Source organism: Mobula birostris, chromosome 17, assembly GCF_030028105.1.
Source record: "Mobula birostris isolate sMobBir1 chromosome 17, sMobBir1.hap1, whole genome shotgun sequence".
Classification (NCBI taxonomy): domain Eukaryota; kingdom Metazoa; phylum Chordata; class Chondrichthyes; order Myliobatiformes; family Myliobatidae; genus Mobula; species Mobula birostris.
Genome location: NC_092386.1, coordinates 3,548,764 through 3,569,676, shown reverse-complemented (window position 1 = coordinate 3,569,676; position 20,913 = coordinate 3,548,764). Strand labels below are relative to the sequence as shown.

Sequence of the window (20,913 nt, the reverse complement as noted above, 5' to 3'; positions counted from 1 at the left end):
TATGTCTGACTCATTTTTCTCACTTTTAAGTCGGGTTTAAGGGACTACCACCCCATTATACTTCAGTGAATAGCACACACATCTTCACTTCTTATTGGTTCTACTTGCAAATACCCCTGAAGTTTTCTCTTTCCGAAAGCTGATAGCACAGTCAATATTTTTTCCCGTGGAATAGATATATATTTTTTGCCTGAAAGCTATCCGGTTACGACGTAACGCATTTTATTCTCCTCTACCATGCGAAAACGGTGTCCTCCTATATGTTTTATAATCTTATATTTAATACTCCTTTCTGAGAAAACTCTGCCTTCAATTTTCACTGAGTACTCTTTATTATCGCATTAAGTTATAGAGTATAGTTAAGCTCGAGGCAGTGACTCTATCTAAAACTGGCAATTCAATATTAGACATCTTTGAAAAAATGTTTTAATGTATTTTCCGTGCAAAATATCCAAACTATATAATAGTGAATAATATTTCATATATGGAATGAATTATAAAATGTACATTTAATGTGTTCATCGCTTATTCTGGAAAATGAGCACGCTTAAAACTTCTCTTTTATAGAGCTTACTATATATATACACACATACATACATACATATATATGTGTGTTTATATATATATATATATAGAGAGAGAGAGAGAGAGAGAGAGAGAGAGAGGGGGGGGGGGTGGCGGGGGGAGAGAAAGATGCCTAGAATTCAAGTTTACCATCAACATCTTTTGCAAAGAGTACGGTGTGACATATGAGTAAATTAGAAAACTATCAATAGGAGTTAATGAGTAATCAATCCAGGTATTACAACAAGCCCACTGGATGTGACGAAACTTATCACATTTTCTGGCAGTAAACTATGGGTTTAAAATACTTGGCAAATACACATTGATGAATAGAAGAGAGAACCAAAGGAAGTTGGGGTTGAATAATAATGCTTAGTTATTTAGTATAAATGGTAGCCGCTACACTTTGGTTGGAGTTCGATGTATTGAATTTATTGATAATATGGCAGGTGGAACGAGGTCGGGAAATGAAGCTTGCTGAGCAGTCCAGCTCCCATCTCCTTTGACTTCTATGTTTTCTCGTGAAATTTCCTTCCCTGACACGAGCACAAAAGAAAGCTGAGTAATATTTCTGTATATACTGCTTGTTTCTAAAATAAAAGAGTCCGATGGCGGCTAAACTTTAGTTTTAAATTGAGTACTCGGAAGACAAGAGCACCTAGTCATCAAATGTGATAGACTGATGGACAATTCAGCTTATGTTTTATTCGGACAACTATGTCAGTTAAACAATATGCCAATTTCTTAAATTCCGTTTCGAAAGTTCAGGTCCGAGAAAATAGATTCGTAGATAACAGAAAAAAACTATTTGGGTCACATTTGTTGTGTTAATATCACAAACTCTGAACAGGACGCGATGAAATTATTTTAATATTAACCAAACGCTCCATTTGAAATTCTGTACAGATATGATTGAATGGAATTTATTTAGTGAGGTTATTAGGTTTGGTTATTAATCACCAAATTATCTTTTATATTTGATACTTGAAGTAAGGTTTTAATAGTACGTAGTTGATGTTTCAGTTCTGTTGAGTGAAAAGAAAGTTTCTTCAGCAAGCATCAAAATATTGATGACTTTTTTCTTTGTATTCAGCATGAGATAAAACCGACCTGAAATACTATTAACGAACAGCAACGAGATAGAAGCTGTGTGGACAGATCATAGTACAGGTACTGAGCCGAAAACTTTGCCTCTCAGGTGAGAGCAGATCTACGGGAGATGGAAGAGAGTGATAACGCTGAAGCGGGGCTGCGTGATGAAGCCCAAACACCCGAGTTTCATCAAGAGCTGAGTGGGGCGGAAAATGGGTGAGATGGAGGGGAAGGGTGCTGTTTGGAGAGGAGGTAAGAGCGACAGGAATAACCATCCCAGATGTTTGAAAAACAAATAACCTTCCAGCGCATTATTAGTGTATCTGTACAGAAACATCTTGTAAACAACAAATGCCCTTAGGTCAAAGATGTTGTCACATTCTCAATTCATGTTTCTCAAAATCAGTACTATAACCAACCAGTAAAAGGGCCAGCACTGTCCATGTCCTCTGCATTTAATTCTGTTAAAGTTACCTTTCACTCATTTGAGATCATAACACAATCCAGATATTAAATGGAAAAAAGTATTCTATTAAGTTGGTCATGTACAAACTTTATAAAATGTTTTACAGTTCGGGAATTTTGTTTTTCCTATGAATCTACACACTGATTAAATGGTGCCACAGACGGAACCCGAATGGCACTTTTAAAAATTCCCTAAACTGAGCTCGTGTGGATAAATCTTTCTGGTAAGAAGATCCACTAATGAACTGGAATAAAGCTGTTCAGAAAGGAAACTTGACACAAGTTACTATCCAGAGCTGTTTTTTTGTAATCACCAAGGCGTTAAAGTTCGCACACCTATCCCAATTAAAATTGACATCGATGAAAAAATACGAAGTTAAGCGACAACCGAGAACCGTGTGTGTGTGGGAGTAGTGGGGTTCAGTGTGTGTGTGTGTGGGGGGGGGAGTAGTGGGGTTCAGTGTGTGTGGGGAGGAGTAGTGGGGTTCAGTGTGTGGGGGTGAGTAGTGGGGTTCAGTGTGTGGAAGGGAGTACTGGGATTCAGAGTGTGGGGGTGAGTAGTGGGGTTCAGTGTGTGTGGAGAGTAGTGGGGTTCAGTGTGTGCGTTGGGGGTAGTAGTGGGGTTCAGTCTGTGTGGGGGAGTAGTGGGGTTCGGTCTGTGTGGGGAGTAGTGGGGTTCAGTGTGTGGGGAGGAGTAGTGGGGTTCAGTGTGTGCGTTGGGGGGTAGTAGTGGGGTTCAGTCTGTGTGGGGGAGTAGTGGGGTTCAGTGTGTGTGTGGAGGAGTAGTGGGGTTAAGTGTGTGTATGGGGAGTAGTGGGGTTAAATGTGTGTGTGGTGAGTAGTGGGGTTCAGTGTGTGTCGGGGGAGTAGTGGGGTTCAATGTGTGTGGGGGGAGTAGTGGGGTTCAGTCTGTGTGGGGGAGTAGTGGGGTTCAGTCTGTGTGTGGAGGACTAGTGCGGTTCAGTGTCTGGGGGACTAGTGGGTTTCAGTGTGTGTGGGGAGAGTAGTGGGGTTAAGTGTGTGTGGGGGAGTAGTGGGGTTGAGTGTTAGTGTGTGGGGCAGTAGTGGGGTTCAGTGTGTGGGGGGAGTAGTGGGGTTCAGTGTGTGGGGGGAGTAGTGAGGTTCAGTGTGTGTGGGGGAGTAGAGGGGCTCAGTGTGTGGGGGGAGTAGTGGGGTTCAGTGTGTGGGGGGAGTAGTGGGGTTCAGTGTGTGTGGGGGAGTAGTGGGGTTCAGTGTTTGTGGGGGAGTAGTGAGGTTCAGTGTGTGGGGGGAGTAGTGGGGTTCAGTGTGTGTGGGGGGAGTAGTGGGGTTCAGTGTGTGTGGGGGGAGTAGTGGGGTTCAGTGTGTGTGGGTGAGTAGTGGGGTTTAGTGTGTGTGGGGGAGTAGTGGGGTTCAGTGTGTGGGGGGAGTAGTGGGGTTCAGTATGTGTGGGGGAGTAGTGGGGTTCAGTTTGAGTGGGGGAGTGGTGGGGTTCAGTATGTGTGGGGAGTAGTGGGGTTCAGTGTGTGTGTGTGTGGGGGTGTAGTAGTGGGGTCCAGTGTCTGGAAAGTAGTGGGGTTCAGTGTGTGTGGGGGAGTAGTGAGGTTCAGTGTGTGGGGGGAGTAGTGGGGTTCAGTATGTGTGGGGGAGTAGTGGGGTTCAGTTTGTGTGGGGGAGTGGTGGGGTTCAGCATGTGTGGGGAGTAGTGGGGTTCAGTGTGTGTGTGTGGGGGTGTAGTAGTGGGGTCCAGTGTCTGGAAAGTAGTGGGGTTCAGTGTGTGTGGGAAGTAGTGGGGTTCAGTGTGCGTGGGTGAGTAGTGGGGTTCAGTGTGTGTGGGTGAGTGGTGGGCTTCAGTGTGTGTGGGGGAGTGGTGGGGTTCAGTGTCGGAGAGTGGTGGGGTTCAGTGTGTGTGGGGGACTACTGGGGTTCAGTGTGTATAGGGGTAGTAGTGGGGTTCAGTGTGTGTGTGGGAGGGAGTAGTGGGGTTAAATATGTGTGGGTGAGTAGCGGGGTTCAGTGTGTGTGGGAGAGTAGTGGGGTTCATTGTGTGTGGAGGAGTAGTGGGGTTCAGTGTGTGTGGATGAGTAGTGGGGTTCAGTGTGCGTGGGAGAGTAGTGGGGTTCAGTGTCTGGGGAGTAGTGGGGTTCAGTGTGTGTGGGTGAGTAGTGGGGTTCAGTATGCGTGGGGGACTAGTGGGGTTCAGTGTCTGGGGAGTGGTGGGGTTCAGTGTGTGTGGGGGAGTGGTGGGGTTCAGTGTGTGTGGGGGAGTAGTGGGGTTCAGTGTCTGGGGGACTAGTGGGGTTCAGTGTCTGGGGAGTAGTGGGGTTCAGTGGGTGTGGGGGAGTAGTGGGGTTCAGTGTGTGTGTGGGAGTAGTGAGGTACAGTGCGTGGGGGAGTAGTGGGTTTCAGTGTCTGGGGGAGTAGTGGGGTTCAGTGTGTGTGGGAGTAGTGGGGTTCAGTGTACGTGGGGGACTAGTGGGGTTGAGTGTCTGGGGAGTGGTGGGGTTCAGTGTGTGGGGGAGTAGTGGGGTTCAGTGTGTGTGGGAGTAGTGGGGTTCAGTGTGTGTGTGGGGAGTAGTAGGGTTCAGTGTCTGGGGAGTAGTGGGGTGCAGTGTCTGGGGGACTAGTAGGGTTCAGTGTCTGGGGAGTGGTGGGGTTCAGTGTCTGGGGAGTAGTGGGGTTCAGTGTGTGTGGGTGAGTAGTGGGGTTCAGTGTGTGTTGGGGACTAGTGGGGTTCAGTGTCTGGGGAGTGGTGGGTTTCAGTGTGTGTGGGGGAGTGGTGGGGTTCAGTGTGTGTGGGGGAGTAGTGGGGTTCAGTGTCTGGGGGACTAGTGGGGTTCAGTGTCTGGGGAGTAGTGGGGTTCAGTGTGTGTGTGGGAGTAGTGGGGTACAGTGCGTGGGGGAGTAGTGGGTTTCAGTGTCTGGGGGAGTAGTGGGGTTCAGTGTGTGTGGGAGTAGTGGGGTTCAGTGCACGTGGGGGACTAGTGGGGTTGAGTGTCTGGGGAGTGGTGGGGTTCAGTGTGTGTGGGGGAGTAGTGGGGTTCAGTGTGTGTGTGGGAGTGGTGGGGTTCAGTGTCTGGGGGACTAGTGGGGTTCAGTGTCTGGGGAGTAGTGGGGTTCAGTGTGTGGGGGGAGTAGTGGGGTTCAGTGTGTGGGGGGACAAATGGGGTTCAGTGTACGTGGGGGACTAGTGGGTTCAGTGTGTGGGGGGAGTAGTAGGGTTCAGTGTGTGTGGGGGAGTAGTGGGGTTCAGTGTGTGTGGGAGTAGTGGGGTTCAGTGTGTGTGTGGGGGAGTAGTGGGGTTCAGTGTGTGTGTGGGGAGTAGTGGGGTTCAGTGTCTGGGGAGTAGTGGGGTGCAGTGTCTGGGGAGTGGTGGGGTTCAGTGTCTGGGGAGTAGTGGGGTTCAGTGTGTGTGCGGGACTAATGGGGTTCAGTGTACGTGGGGGACTAGTGGGTTCAGTGTCTGGGGAGTAGTGGGGTTCAGTGTGTGTGTGTATGGGAGTAGTGGGGTTCAGTGTCTGGGGGAGTAGTGTGTTTCAGTGTATGTGGGGTAGTGGGGTTCAGTGTATGTGGAGTAGTGGAGTTTCAGTGTGTGTCTGTGTGGGTGTGTGAGAGAGAGTGATAGAGACAGACAGACATACAGACAGAGACAGAGAGGGGGGAAGAGAGAGAAAGAGAGTGAGTGAGTGAGAGAGAGCGAGAGCGCGCTGCATGGACATGAAAAAGAAAGCGGTGCTATTAAAATGACATTGAAAACTAGAATATGAAAATACACTAACGTGCGCGAAATGTAATCGTTATGATCTCTTCTGAAGTTAAAGTGTATTAATAAATGTTTTATTTTCTGCAGACAATAGTAATAATAGTTAATGGTAGGAAGTAAAAGTCACGCTTACTCCAGTGTTTGATATTACACTTTGCTGTTTATCGGTTGTAATATTAATGTTTTCTTTTGTTACAAAGGCAAACCCTGCGCGCTTTTCCGTGAGGAGGAAACGATGTATTAAACGTTTCTCTAAAAAAATAAAACGGGTCCAAAATCTAAAATCACAGTTCCTGAATTCAACCTTTGTGGGCTGATAGAAACAGTTAAACGAAACTTTCCGATGAACTATTTATTGAATATAATATGAAGGCATAGTTGGTCAATATGAATTAATATTTTGCCATTTCCCCAACATCTAAATAATAGTGACAAAAGGGCGGAGTTTAGCTGTATTAAGTTAACATATATAATTTTTATTGAAAATAAATTGGAACCGCGTGCAACATATAGAAAATAAAAGTATTTGTAACAGAGCATATCTGTTGTTAAAATCATTAATCAAATTAAGATTTAACGAAGAAATTTGCATAACCCGAGTGGATCCAGTTTAAAGCGTTAGCTGTTGTACATGGATGGTATTTTATGGAACTACTTTGAAGTGAAACTAGAAAGACTGAAATCCCCACGTACATTTTAATCTCTATTATTACTGACTAATAGATTTCAGTTACTAAGAAGCGATGTAAAGATTTCTACATCTCTTGAAGAGACACAAATATTCTTTTTTTCCTCTCTCTCCGAGAGACAGAAAAACAGATCCCTAAGAAACTTTATATAGATTCTTAGATTTTCCTTAGCATACGTGATAAAACATTCATTGTTGCAGGTTGGTGACCCGTGAAATTTGGAGGTTAGTTTTCAGTACAGACTATAGCATATAATTATGCAAATAAAGAGCTGTCACTGATCTGGTGAATAAACTCAAACACGAAGAGTGCTCGCACTAAAAAGGTTGATTCTAAAAGGTGAATCTATCTCCTATAAAAATATATGTTAAAACACCAACTTTAATGTTGACAGCTTATATGGATTTTGGATAATTGCTACTGGAATATCTTCTGGGACATTTATCGTGTTCCTCAGTAATATCTGTCAATCAATCAGAGGTACCTTCAACTTTTTTTTTAATTTCGCATTTTAAATTGTTTAGATTTTTCTCTAATCCAAGAGATTTCATTATCGATCGCTACAAAGAACAGTTCGTTGCAGTCGGACACTTATTTCCACCTATGGAATTCGTCATCTCAATCATTCGCAGGCCGAGGAGTGTGTTTTTTTGCATAACGGATGAATGGCAGTGTCCATTATCTTTTACATTCTTAATGGCGGTGTCACGTTTTTATACGTTTTAAATGGTCTTTAAGTATCACCTATAAAATACCGATTCTTGTGAATGTATCTGACCATTTCCAACAAGTGATAAACGTGACACCTCTATGTGGTGAATCGTGATCATACTGTCATAACCGTTCCATCGAAACAGTCAGAAAGTCACACCGTTAAGTATGAATATCACTAGACTTCGGCGTTACCTCTCAATCTAATCTGCAATTATACAAGAAGACCGGTTAAATAGGAGATAGTTGTGCATTTTATTTTGTTGAATCAGAATCAGGTTAAATATCACAGGCATATGTCGTGAAATTTGCAGTTTTGCGGCAGCGGTACATCATAATACAAAGTATAAATTACGTACGCGCAAAATAATTCTCCCCATTTTACGAATTTCTGGGTAAATTTTCGTAGGAAGTGAGCACCTTTGCTTAATTTGTGTTAGTGTTTCCGATTATCTGGTTTCCATCCCGTCCTTTTTTCTCTAATTATCAAACACCTGAATGAGTTTTTAAAAAGCTGTAAGAAAACATTAAAAATGCCCGTGACGCATCTTTGTAGGCTCGGAGATTGTTTTCTTTCATTGTAATGTGCAATCATATTCTTCTTTTAATAAATCCATATCTTCAGTTATTGACACCAAATTTACTATTAACGCGGTGACCCGACTTGGGTTAACCGTCTTGCGTATTATAGGACGAGTTAAAATTATTGCACTTTGGCAGAATGTAATAATGATACTGATCGGAGATATATTGTTCGGAGAAAAAAGTAGTTTTGCAGGCCTGAACATTTCTACATTATATACGCTGCGTTATATGTACCATTTAGCTGGGCATGGATATTCATACTGGTGAAATGATTGCGTTGTGGCTTTTTGCGCTAGGCCCTACTGTTTTGAGTTGCAAGTTTCTCCTACTTTTGGTATATCGAACTGTTTGGAATTTTTGGACGATAGAATACATTCTTATTTTTATTCTCCCAGCAATACGAACAATTGCAGTAAACAACGGGCGTTATAATGTAGAAACTTAAGTTTACGTGGGTGTAATCGCCTTTTCCAGGCGCAATTCTTTTTCCAACTTAAACCTCAAACTATTTAACGTTCCGATGCTCTTTTTGCCCTTCTACTTTTACCAAAATTTTATTTACACAAAAAAAACCGTTAAGAAACAAGCCGGCTTTATTAAATCTGGAAGACTGCCTATTATTGCCAGTACAGATTTCATAACGGAATTCATTAGTTTTCCACTGGTAAGGGAAGGGAGAGCAGAAGGCTGATCTGATCCTTGCAGACAGGTGAGAGATGAATAATATACCTGCATACATATAATGTTGTATTTCCAAATCAAAACTACCTGGGCTTAGTCTTGCACGTAAAGAAAATCAAACAGAATTAGAATGCCCTCTGTGTTTTAATTCAGTCAGGAATTATGATTAAAATGAAAATTTATAAACGCAATTCACTTTCAATTGAATGTGGGATAGTATTTTCATCATTTTTATGTGGTATAAATATAGCACTTTAGACCACATTACATTTCTTTAATCACATTATATTTCTTCAAAGAAATATATAGATATCCAAAGTGATAGATTGCAACTTTCAATTGCATCAAATGCAATGACAAATCCTTTTGGAAGTATGTTTATTCATTTTCACATATTAGGGATTTTAGCATTTATGTGATGGAAGTATATCTTTCCCAGTAAATCATCCTCTGAATTTAAACTGTATTCTCCCTCTTTTCCAGATACCTTACTAGGATAAAAGGAAGAAAGAACTCAAAGGCTTTGTTTCCCACTGCACCACACAACCGAGAGGGATTACTGGGTTTGAAAGCAATCCTAGCGCTGAGGTTAAGAAATAATTGAGTTAAATGAACTTTCATTTCAATAATCCCAACTGATAACACTGTCTGCAAGTACCAACGCATTTTCATTTTCAATCCAGATATTTGAATCATCAGGTGACCTCACTCTCAGGGCCTGCATCTCCCACACTACATTTCACTGCACCCAGAGATAGTGAACTTGGATTAAACAAGAAGTAGAAAGGCATTTTTCTTTTGGATACTTTAAATACTTGAACTGATGTTGAAAGTATAATTAAGAAATAGCTGTTTTGAAATCTGGTGCTGAATACATAGTGTCCCACCTGCATACTTCCTAATGAACATGAGCAACTTGTTTCAAATGCAAGGATAAATCTGATGATATGAATTCCACCAACTGACTTGCAACAGCAAAACCTGGCAAATTTGGCAGCTTGTAACTTTCTTTCATGTATTCCACTTCAAAAATCAACTTTGCAGTTAATTCAACTGGGAAATTAAGTAAAAATATATAGAGTTTTATGGAACAAACTGCAATTTCAAGAGCAAGATCAACCCCAAGACATTTCTAGTTTAGAAATGGAGGTAAATGGTCATTCTGAAGTGATACTATTCACATGTATCCTCCACATTCCAATTATAATAATCTGATCTATTCAAAGATTGTTACATCTCTTGTCAGCAAAATGCTTTCAATTTGAAAATTTTTAATTAATGAACATCACTGACAACAGGATACTGAAACTAACGGTAACAAAAATGCTTATTTGATTCAGATGTTTATTGTAATATTGCCATTTAAAACACTTAAAATCAGAGTAATCACATAGATAAAAAGGATGAGTTGATTTATGTACTGCAGAATGGAACTTCTCATTTCAGTGCTCCAGTTTCATAAGTGGATTTGAAAACTATCGAAAATAAAAATCACAGTTCTGCATTAAAGGTTTCTAGTTTGAAAATCCATTTTCCTTTAGATTTTCCCCCTACCGCCCCCATTCACAATCGCATGGAAGGCTCCTATTCACTTCAAGCTGTCACTCATACCCGAGCTTTCATCTTGTCGAGGTGATCTCTTTCCTTTATGATAGTTTTCAAAAGTAAACCTGAAATATTTTAAAATCCAAGTAGTTACATTTCTAATTACCAATATGAGAATCTAAGCTCAAAATGTAAAGGACTATTGTAATGTAGAAAATTGTGTAAATCGGTAACTGAAGGATTCTTATAGATTCCAATTTTTCCGTTATGCTTGTCTTGACAACTATGAAATTGAAGTCACTAATACTTCATTATCCATTTCCCCATTTTATTGATTGTAGAAACAATTTTGATTTTGATGACGATAGAGTAAACATCATCAATTAAAATGCTTGAGTTTGAGGTTAATGTAGTTCATTTTCCAATTTCCACGTTTGAAATCCAAGTATACCTAGTCAGTTGTGGGGGTGGGTGGTCAGGTAATAGGCCCATGCATTCTGTAGGGACTAGTGTCAATTGGCAGAGAGAGCTGGAAATGTCAAATGACTGTAAACTTCAATCAAAGCTCCAGCAGCAAGCCTCCTAACCTGTCCCTATGGGAGTGAGTTACGCATGCACCAAGGCAGCTCCCAAAGGCTTCCCCTGGGCCCTCTTTCCTATTCACATAGCCTGATGAAGCTCTTCAGCCATTCAGAACACTGGTAACATTATAAACCTGAACAAATCACTTGAATTAATGACTTTGCACCTATTCCATATTTCCCAATCTTTGTATTGCTAAATATTTAATGAAAAGAATGCATATTAATTTTCATCCAGCATTTTGTGCTGACTTCTGCCTTGCATCCATAACAGGAATTTGAATATTCTAAATAATCTATTCCCTCTTTTGTATTAGATCATGTTCTAAAGAGCTGTAAAAAGCTCCAATTTTCAAACGATCAAATAAGGTAATGAGTAATTACTCCAAGGATTTTCATAAGCTGGTCCTAAAACACACTTTACATTACTCAAATTTTACTATTTGGTGTGTCCTAGATTTTCGCAGAATCCCCAAGCTACTCTGCAGCCAATGAATCCCCGCTCTGCAAGCAAAACTAGCAAAGTGTAAAACTGAGAAATGAACTTCAGTTCCAGATGATGGAGCAGGAGCTAAACTTGCATCAATGTGCTATTTATTGTGTTCTTGCAACTTGTAACATTACTTCCTTAGGAAGCAATTCCAGTTTTGCTGAACCATTTGGGTTGTTACCGTATCGTTTTTAATTCTGTTATAAGCTGCAGTTAATTGAAAAGGACAATTAAATATTATGTAAAGCAAGAATGAGAGTGCACATTTCATTTGACAAAGTATGAATATATTTTTTTGCAGTAAAGGGTTTAAAAGTTTAATTTTAAAACAAAGTACACAGCTAGTTAAAAGCAAATAACTATAAATGTTATAACAAGCAGAGAGCAAAAGCATTTGAATCATATATCATTATTCAATCATCATTTATTTGTATGCTTTGAGAAAATAGGCTATTGTCGCTGCTTTGTTTCTACTGTCCAGTCTTCACCGTAGCTTTAAAAATTCAACTGGTCACTTAAAAGGTATAACATAATGTATAAGTAGATATTAATCAGATCACACGGTGGGTACAGACCTCTGGATTTAGATTTGATCTAATTACTGTGTTTTGCATGAGAAAAATAGCTTTGGCTTCTGTTGGCCGAGTGACAAAAATTCACAGTGATTTCACTTTACCCAACATATCCTTAAACATCTTTGCACTTTAAGAAGTACATTGGATTTATTCTGGAAAGCAAACATGCAGCTTCAGTAATATCAAGTTACTTTTAAGCGGACGCAGAAAGTGACAGCTGGCATCACCAAAAACAACTGTCATCTTTAGCAACTTAAATGCATTTGAAATCCCTTGAAAATTATGACAAGGCTTGAGTACGTGAAAGGAAAATGTTGAGGAGCTGTGATTTCTGGCTATTTTAAAGGCTGCTGTACATAGGCTGACAAAAGAGAAGCTGTCTCCTTAATGAAGAATAGTTGGCAGGCATTAGGACGTGGGGGAAGCCAATAGCCCCATGGCATTAGCTCAGTGCAGGCCTGTGTCAGGGCAATTAGAGCTGCTCTGTGCTGCGCTGAGCAGAACTGCTGTCACTCTTAATCTGTGCACCGATTGGTGGCACCAAATCTGAGATGGGGACCACAGGAAACACGACCAGCAGACCCATATTGCTTTGACAGTTGCGCTCATCTAGAAATAATGCAAAATGCTATTTAGATGTGTACACCATGACCCTTTGCTCCAAAAAGAAAACAATCTAATGAGAGATTGAGGGGTTGCTAGAGCAAAAATAAATGCGGGAAATAGTACATTGCTTCATAATTCTTCACTTTTCTTTCGGTTGTAGCTCCTCGTTATCACTGTTGACTTAGGTTTTGTTTCAGTGTTCTGTGCCTCTAAAGCTTGAGAAAAATACTTGAAAATAGAATTAAAACTCTTCCAGGAGGTTAGTTCATGCCGTTCTGTACCTAGAAATGAGTGAAAAAGGAATACAATTAATATCCATACCCATGGTTTATGCAATATGGTTACATGCAGGTAATCCTGTTATATTATGGGTAAGAATCAAACACTCAGTGGCCACTTTATTAGGTACACCTGTACACCTGCTTGATACCACAAATATCTAATCAATCAATCATGTGGCAGCAACTCAATGCATAAAAACATGCAGACGTGGTCAAGAGGTTCAGCTGCTGTTCAGATCAAACATTAGAATGGGGAAGAAATGTGATCTAAGTGATTTTGACCATTGACTGATTGTAGGTGGTTTGAGTATCTCCTGGGATATTCACCCACAACAGTCTCTAGAATTTACAGAGAGTAGTGCAAAAAAACAAAAAATAATCAGTGAGCTGCAGCCCTGTGGCTGAAAGTGGCTTAATAATGACAGAGGTCACAGGAAAATGGCCAGACTGGTTCAAGCTGACATAAAAGTGACAGTGACCCAAATAACCATGTTTACAACAGTGGTGTGCAGAAGAGACCCTCTGAACGCACAACACGTCAAACCTTGAAGTGGATGGGCTACAGCAGCAGATATATGCTCAGTAGTAATGGAGGTATGTAATAATCTGGCCACTGAGTATATAAGGATCTGATATTCAAAAAACAGAATTAAATGATGTACTAGCAGAGTTTCAGGTTTTACAAAAGTGGTCGATTAATTGGGATCCATCTAGAAATAACTATTCTGCATAAAATACGTACATGCAATCTAAAAGTTTGCAGTTCCATTTAGAGCAGGGGTTCCTAAACTTTTTTATACCATAGAGCCTTACTATTAACCGATGGGTCCCTGGACCCTTGATTTAGTTTCCTGGTTGGGAACCCCTGACTTAGAGCATCCTTCACAGACAACTAGATGTTGTATCTTACACTACAGAACATATCTGATGTGAATATTCTATTCCTAATTTAGCAGTATGCTAGCCTAGTCTGAAAATTTAAAGGGCAGTGAAAGATATTAGCGCATGAAGCCAACTTTGAAACTCAAAAGGGAGCCATATTTTGTACCAGTACTCAACACGAGATTCCAAATCAACGTGCTTTATGAATGAATATTACCATGTGACCTTGATGAATTCTTGGATTTGAAATGACTTACCGAGTCAATGCTGGAGGGAGGTATCAGAGGAGCCTGCCTATTTCACAAGACCACATAGCTCCATTAGACCATAAGACACAGGAGGAGAGTTAGGCCATATGGCCCATTGACTCTACTCTACCCCTCCAGTCTACAGCAGCAGAAGACCACACTGGGTTCCACTCCTGTACCTAGTAAAGTGGCCACTGATAGTATTTCCAAATGCATAAAAAGTACCAAAACCCTCCATCTTTCAAACAATACTAAAGGATGCGTAGAGTTGATGACAGTTCCTGTCTATAGCAGCATAGATGCCAATTTTATTTCATAAAAGAATCAGTGCTCACCTATTATCAGAGGAGAAAGCACTTTCTGGTCTCACCTATGACTCTTAACCTTTGGCTGTCTCTTATGATCTCTAAAATCAAAACTTTTTTCCTTTAAATATCAACTTTTACGTTATGATTTATTTAGTGATACAGCAGACCCTTCTGGCTCTTCAAGCTCGCTGTCCCAGCAATCCCACAACCCCAATTAACCTAATCGCTGGACAATATACAATGGCTAATAAGCCTACTAATTGGTACATCTTTGGACTGTGGGAGGAAAGCAGAGCACTCAGGGAAAACCCACACATTCCACAGGGTGGTTGTACACAGTGGCACCAGTGTTGAACTCTGAACACCCCAAGTTGTAATAATCATAGTCATACTTTATTGATCCCGGGGGAAATTGGTTAATAGTGTCACATTAACTGCTACGCTACTGTGGTGCCATAATGAATTAATACATGTGGCCCGGGTCATCAAAGAAATAAGGCACTGAGAGGAGCCATGGTTGTGTAGCAGTTAGCACAACCCTATTGCAGCATGGGGCATCGGAGTGTGGAGTTCAGTTCTGGCACCATCTGAAAGGAGTCTGTACATCCCCCTATCCCATGGACATGTTGATTTTGTCCCACAGTCCATACACTTACTGGTTGGTAGGTTAACTGATCATTGTAAATTGTCCTATTATTAGACTAGGGTTAAATCAATGGGTTGGTTGGTTGTGTGGCTTGAAGGGCTGGAACAGCCCGTTCTGCCCTGTATCTCAATAATAAAATAAATAAATAAACAAGTGACATTATTATTTAAAAATATTGAAATGCTAATACATGCAGCAGGATCTTTCCTACAAATGTTGATGTTTCATCAGGATTACACTTGGACCAGGATTTCTGTAAACTACAGATAAAAATAGTCAATTTGCTAATCTTTGTGTCACAGCCCATTTAATCATTCATTTGGCAATTTGTAATAAACAAAATAGAAAACAGTTATGAAAATCCTTTGTTTTACACAAAAGTAATTACACTTTGTGAATACGCTTCTGTCTCTAGATGAAACTAGGCTGTGTAATGGCCAAATATCATGTATAAACATTAAAAGCTTATAATTACAAGGCATTTTATGCTTGGATCAGGATTTTGTATTTCACGGTTATTCATGGACAATGAATATGAGGATGAAAAGGAAATGGTTTGTTCTATTTTAGTTCTGTATTTGGTCTGCACTTTTGCTTAGATAATGTATGTGAAGTCAAGTGTAAAACAATTCACACACTAAAGGACCATGTATCAATGTCCCTCAGAATAGCAGGACACCCCTTGAGAACAGAGATGAGGGGGAATTTCCTTAACCAGAGGGTGAATCTGTAGACTTCATTACCACTGACAGCTGTGGAGGCCAAGTCATTGGGTATACTTAAAGTGGAGGTTGATCCGTTCCTGATTAGCCAGGGCGTCAAAGGCTATGGAGATAAGGTAGGAGAAAGAGATGGAGAGGGATAATAAATCAGCCATGACAGAATGATGCAGCAGACTGAATGGGCTGAATGGCCCAATTCTGCACCCATGTCTTATGGTCTTATGGCTTCGGATTCTGATTGTGTGGATGGGCAGAGGCTTTTCTCCAGGGCTGATATGGCTAACATGAGGGGGCAAATTTTTAAGGTGCTTGGAAGCAGATACTTCCAGGGGTACGTTTTTCACACAGAGGGTGGTGAGTGCGTGGAATGCACTGCTGGCAATGGTGGTGGAGGCGGATACAATAGGGTCTTTTAAGAGATTTTTAGATAGGTACATGGAGCTTACAAAAATAAAGGGTTATGCAGTAGGGTAATCCTAGGCAGTTTCTAGAGCAGGTTAAATGGTCAGCACAGCATTGATGGCCGAAGGGCCTGTAATGTGCTGTAGATTCCTAAATTCTATGTTCTATGATAACATCCAGTTTCATTGGAACATTTCTCATTGTTAATACTGCTCAGATTGTCCATTCTGGTTAAAACACAGTCCTCGAGCTGAAAGTAGGCTGAAATAATGTCTGTCATGCTAGCTTTGGTGAGTGACAAATCAAGTTGCCCAATCAATTAAAGTTGTGATAAAAACGAAAGCAAGGCGATGTGATGTGGGTCAGTCAGTTCCTGTGAACAGATGCTGGACTAAAGGAGGTCTGGCTTGGCAAAATGCTAGTCAAGTGGTTCTGTCTATCACTTACAGGTGTGATACAGGACATACATGTCAGGGACTCAGTGCTCGGAAAATCAAGGCAGCTTTTCCCAGTGATTCATCTGCATGATCAATTCACTAATCAGACCAACGTCTATTCAATAGTTTGTTGAACCAAACACACACCACATGTCACTGGTAATTATGAAACAAAAAAACTGCTCGGCACATCAGTAAAGGTGTTGAATAAAACTGACAGGTACATAACACTTTATAAATCTATTGATACTGAATTACAGAAATATGAATCAAAAAGAATTTGCACAATGAGTGAATGAAGTTACTAGGGCAGAAGTAATGGATTGAAAGAAAAAACAAGTCAATAAGCCAGCAAAACAAATTGCTGTGAATCTGTATAGCTCTTAAATGTTATCAAATGTTGTCAAGTAGTAATTTTAACAGACAAAATTACTAACAGAAAGAATCACAAGGTTATATAATTCCCACTCAGGACTGGAAAAGGGTGGACTATAGAATGGCAGAATAACACACAGAGTTCTGGAGGAACTCAGCATGTCAGGCAGCATCTGTGGAAAGTACAACAATAAGCGGCCAACATTTCGGGCAGAGACCCTTCATCAGGACTGGAAAGCAAGGGGGAAGAAGCCAGAATAAGGAGTCAGCGAAGGGGAAGAGTACGAGCTGGAAGGTGATAGATGAAGCTAGGTGATGGGGAAGGTGGGTGGGTGAGGAAGGGGGATGAAGTAAAAAGCTGGGAGGTGATAGGTGGAAAAAGTAAAGGGCTGAAGAAGAAGGAATCTGATAGAGAGGAGAGTGGACCATGAGAGATAGGTAAGAAGGAGGGGAACTAGAGGGAGGTGATGGGCAGGTGAGAAGAAGAGAAGGGATAAGACGGCATCCACAATGGGAAATCAAAAAAGAGAGAAGGAGAAGGGGGGATATATTATCAAAAACTAGAGAATTAAATGTTGGAGCTGACCCTGATGGAAGTTTTTTTGAACCTTCCTCATCAGTCCATCTCTCAGGTAGCACTTCATGTGTTAGTTATTTCCCTGATCACATTTGTTACCAAAGTTACAGTAATTATTTGAAAATATCCCCTCCCCACCTTCTTATTCTGGTTTCATCCCCCTTCCTTTCCAGTTCTGATGCAGGGTGTCAGCGTGAAACATCCACTGCGTATTTCCCTCTATAGACGCTGGCCGACCTGCTGAGTTCCTCCAGGATTTTGTGTGTAAGTCTAGATTTCCAGCATCTGCAGAATCTCTTGTGTTCAGAAAATCAGAAGAGCCATTCCCACACACTAATTGAATATGTGGACAATTGATCTTGTGACAGGTTGATGTCCTCTTTCCTGCTGCTGATTTTTGACTCCAGAAACTAGTAAAAGAGCTATTAAAAAACCTCAATTTAATTTTACAATCAGACAAAAAGATTGTAGAAACACATACTGACCTTCAACACGTGTGGTCAGATCAAAATATTGGCCTGAGAATTATTCAGATATTAAAATAGAATATATGTAGTGTCAAACTAAAGGGTGGTGATAATTACTTGCTAATTAAGCTGCAAGAAAGAAACATTTAACATACCAGTGTTAAAGTTACACACAACATTATTATGTGTAGAGTGGTAAGTACAATACCAGAGTCTCATTCGTTTCAAAGTGTTGGTTTACTCTAGCAGATATTTGTAATACATTGGGTACAAATAAGACATCTTTTTTAAAAAATGCGTTTTCTCACGCAATTGGCTAACAGTAACAATAACACAATAACTATTCAGAGAAAATACAGAATATAGAAGAGCTGGATGAAAGTTATTGACAATTTCTGGTCAAAATCTAAAATGGAACAAAACCATTGCATAAGATGAACAATAAACTCAAGAGATTCTGCTGATGCTGGAAACCCAGAGCAATACACACAAAATGCTGGAGGAACACAGTGGGTCAGGCAGCATCTATGGAAATGAATAAACAGTCAACGTTTCAGGCTGAGACACTTTTTCAGGTCTGGAACAGAAGGGGGAAGAAGCTAGAGGAAGAAGCTGGGGGGAAGGGGAAGGAGGACAAGATAGAATGTGATAGGGGAAGCTCGGTGGGCTGGGTAATGGGGAGACATGGTCCATTCTCCTCTCCTATCCTCCTGGAGATTCCTTCATCTCCAGCTCTTTGCTTTTTCCACCTATCACCTCCTAGCTTCTTACTTCATCCCCCCCAACCCACCTGAGTTGGGAAGGAGGAGGAGAAGGGGCACCAGGGGCAGGTGAGGAGAAGCGGTAAGAGGCCAGAGTGGTGAAACGAAGAAGGGAGAAGGAGTTGGGAAGAAATTACCAGAAGTTGGAGAAATTAATGTTCACGCCATCAGGTTGGAGGTTACCTAGATGGAATATGAGGTGTTGTTCTTCCAGCCTGAGAGTGGCCTCATCATGGCAGAAGAAGACGCCATAGACTGACATACTGGAACGGGAATTGGGATAAGAATTAAAATGGTTGCAATGGGAATGGGGAATGGAATTAAAATGGTTGATTGCAAAATTCCACTCTACGCATCTGCAGGATCTCTTGTTTTTATTATTGCAACAGGACTTTTGTACTTTTTAGCCATTACGCACTCACTGCGTTTGAAGATTTCTGTGGTACAGAAATTATCTGACTGTAAAAAACAAATTATCCTCCAATAGGACCACAATCTTATCATAGGGTTTGGAGGTTTGCATGCCTCAATGACCCAGAGAACTATGTTGGCTCAGTCAGGGCCTCAGTGGTAGGGCCACACATGCCAAACAGGTCAAAGGGTAGAGGGCAGAGGGCAGACTAAGAGTGGTCCTCCAGGTTCAAGGGTTCAGCTCAGGGCAAACAACTCTGACTGGTCAAAAAAATAGTTATGGAAATAGTGATACAGAGTCCTCCTATATCTGTGGGCGATGGTATGGACAAATGGCATGGGAGGACCTTCACTGGTGCCCTAAATGCCAGAGAGAAAATCTACAGATACTGGAAATCCAAGCAACACACACAAAATGCTGGAGAAACTCAGCAGGCCAGGCAGCATCTATGGAAATGAGTAAACAGTCGACGTTTTGGGTGAGACTCTTCTTCAGGGCCTGTTTCTCCAGCATTTTGTGTGAGTTATTTATATCAGGTGGACTTTCACTCTAAAATCTAACACTGAGGCATCATGTTGCAGGAACTTCATCAGTTCTAGAAGGGCCGAGATAGCCTGTTTCCGTGCTGTAATTGTTATATGGTTATTTGCATAAAGATGGATTTTAAGTTAAGCACTTTGTGTGCAATCAGGTTCAGAAAGAAACCTTTGCATGCTATATGTTAACCATTCAGGGTAACATTATTTTACTACTTTACTGTTCTACAAACATCCATACATCGATGGCGCATGTCTTGACTTTTTGTTTATTAAATTGACTCTTGCCAATTAATGGGCCATACTGAAAAAGGGAAAGAGGAGGATTAGTCCAAACACTTAGGATTTTGTGGAGACTATTGGACACTGTCTTTGGTCAATCTTGATACTATAGAGATTAAAGATTTACAGGTTAGCTTTGCTTGTCACATATACACCAAAACATTGATGCATCGTTTTGCATCAAATCAAATCAGTGCCAGCACAGCATGTCCACACAGTCATGGGGAGAATGTACAAACTCCTTACTGACAGTGATGGGAATTGAACCCTGATTGGTAATCACTGGTGCTGTAAAGTGATTGCATTAACTGCTATTCTACCAGGCTGCCCCTACGTGATTTATCTGAGTATCTGATTATCTTAGTTGATCAACCCAGGGTTACATATTTAATTTCTGCTAGTTTTACAAGTGTGATCATTCTTTAACTTATATAGTTAATTCAAATCACTTATAATTTATATCCAATTTGAAATTCCTTAGCTTCCTCTCTGCAGGGAAGAACATTTAAACATCTCTAGTCTTCACAGCTCTGAGGTGAGTTGACATTGTAAAGCATCATACTGACGGTTTCTAATGGAACCAGTCATGAACACTCCAGTTGAATTTCCACAAGTTTGGGGTGCAGGAAGTGCAGTCACGGAGACAGAATGGTCACTAAATTGAAGATGGTCACTTTTGACTCGTCATTATGCACTACTTTAAAGAATTTAAAATGTTCTCAGGAAAAGTGTACTTTCTGTTTATGATTTAAGGAAACTATATGAATTTATTTTGTTGATGGGTTTATCCATATTATGTCAATAACTATTAAAAAGCTAGCAGTATATTTCTTTGACCAAATTTACACTTTAATGAAAAAGATGGTTTAGAGAGCTATTTACTTCTTTAGAGATAAAGTGTGGAATAGGCCCTTCAAACCACGCCACCCAGCAATCCCTGATAAAACCCTAGCATAAACATGGGACAACTTACAGTGACCAATTAACCTACTAACCGGTACATCTTTGAACTGTGGAAGGAAACTCCAGTATCTGGAGGAAACCCACACGGTCCATGAGAGGACATACCAACTCCTTACAGAAGATTTTAAACGCAAACAACAGGAATTCTGCAGATGCTGGAAATTCAAGCAACACACATCAAAGTTGCTGGTGAACGCAGCAGGCCAGGCAGCATCTGTAGGAAGAGGTGCAGTCGACATTTCAGGCCGAGACCCTTCGTCAGGACTAACTGAAGGAAGAGTGAGTAAG

General features: G+C 41.0%; 1 protein-coding gene across 6 annotated transcripts in view; it reads right to left on the bottom strand.

The window, feature by feature from the left end:
- Positions 1–9,870: 9,870 nt before the first annotated feature.
- arb2a (ARB2 cotranscriptional regulator A) overlaps positions 9,871–20,913 on the bottom strand; it is a 521,656-nt gene continuing 510,613 nt past the window's right edge. For 4 of the 6 annotated variants that reach the window (XM_072281215.1, XM_072281217.1, XM_072281218.1 and 1 more), the window contains exon 11: positions 9,871–12,607. In XM_072281215.1, the coding sequence (XP_072137316.1) occupies positions 12,456–12,607 (152 nt within the window). In that variant the 3' untranslated portion in view covers positions 9,871–12,455. The remainder of the gene's footprint in view (positions 12,608–20,913) is intronic. The other 2 variants (XM_072281220.1, XR_011889469.1) reach the window with 2 other exon arrangements.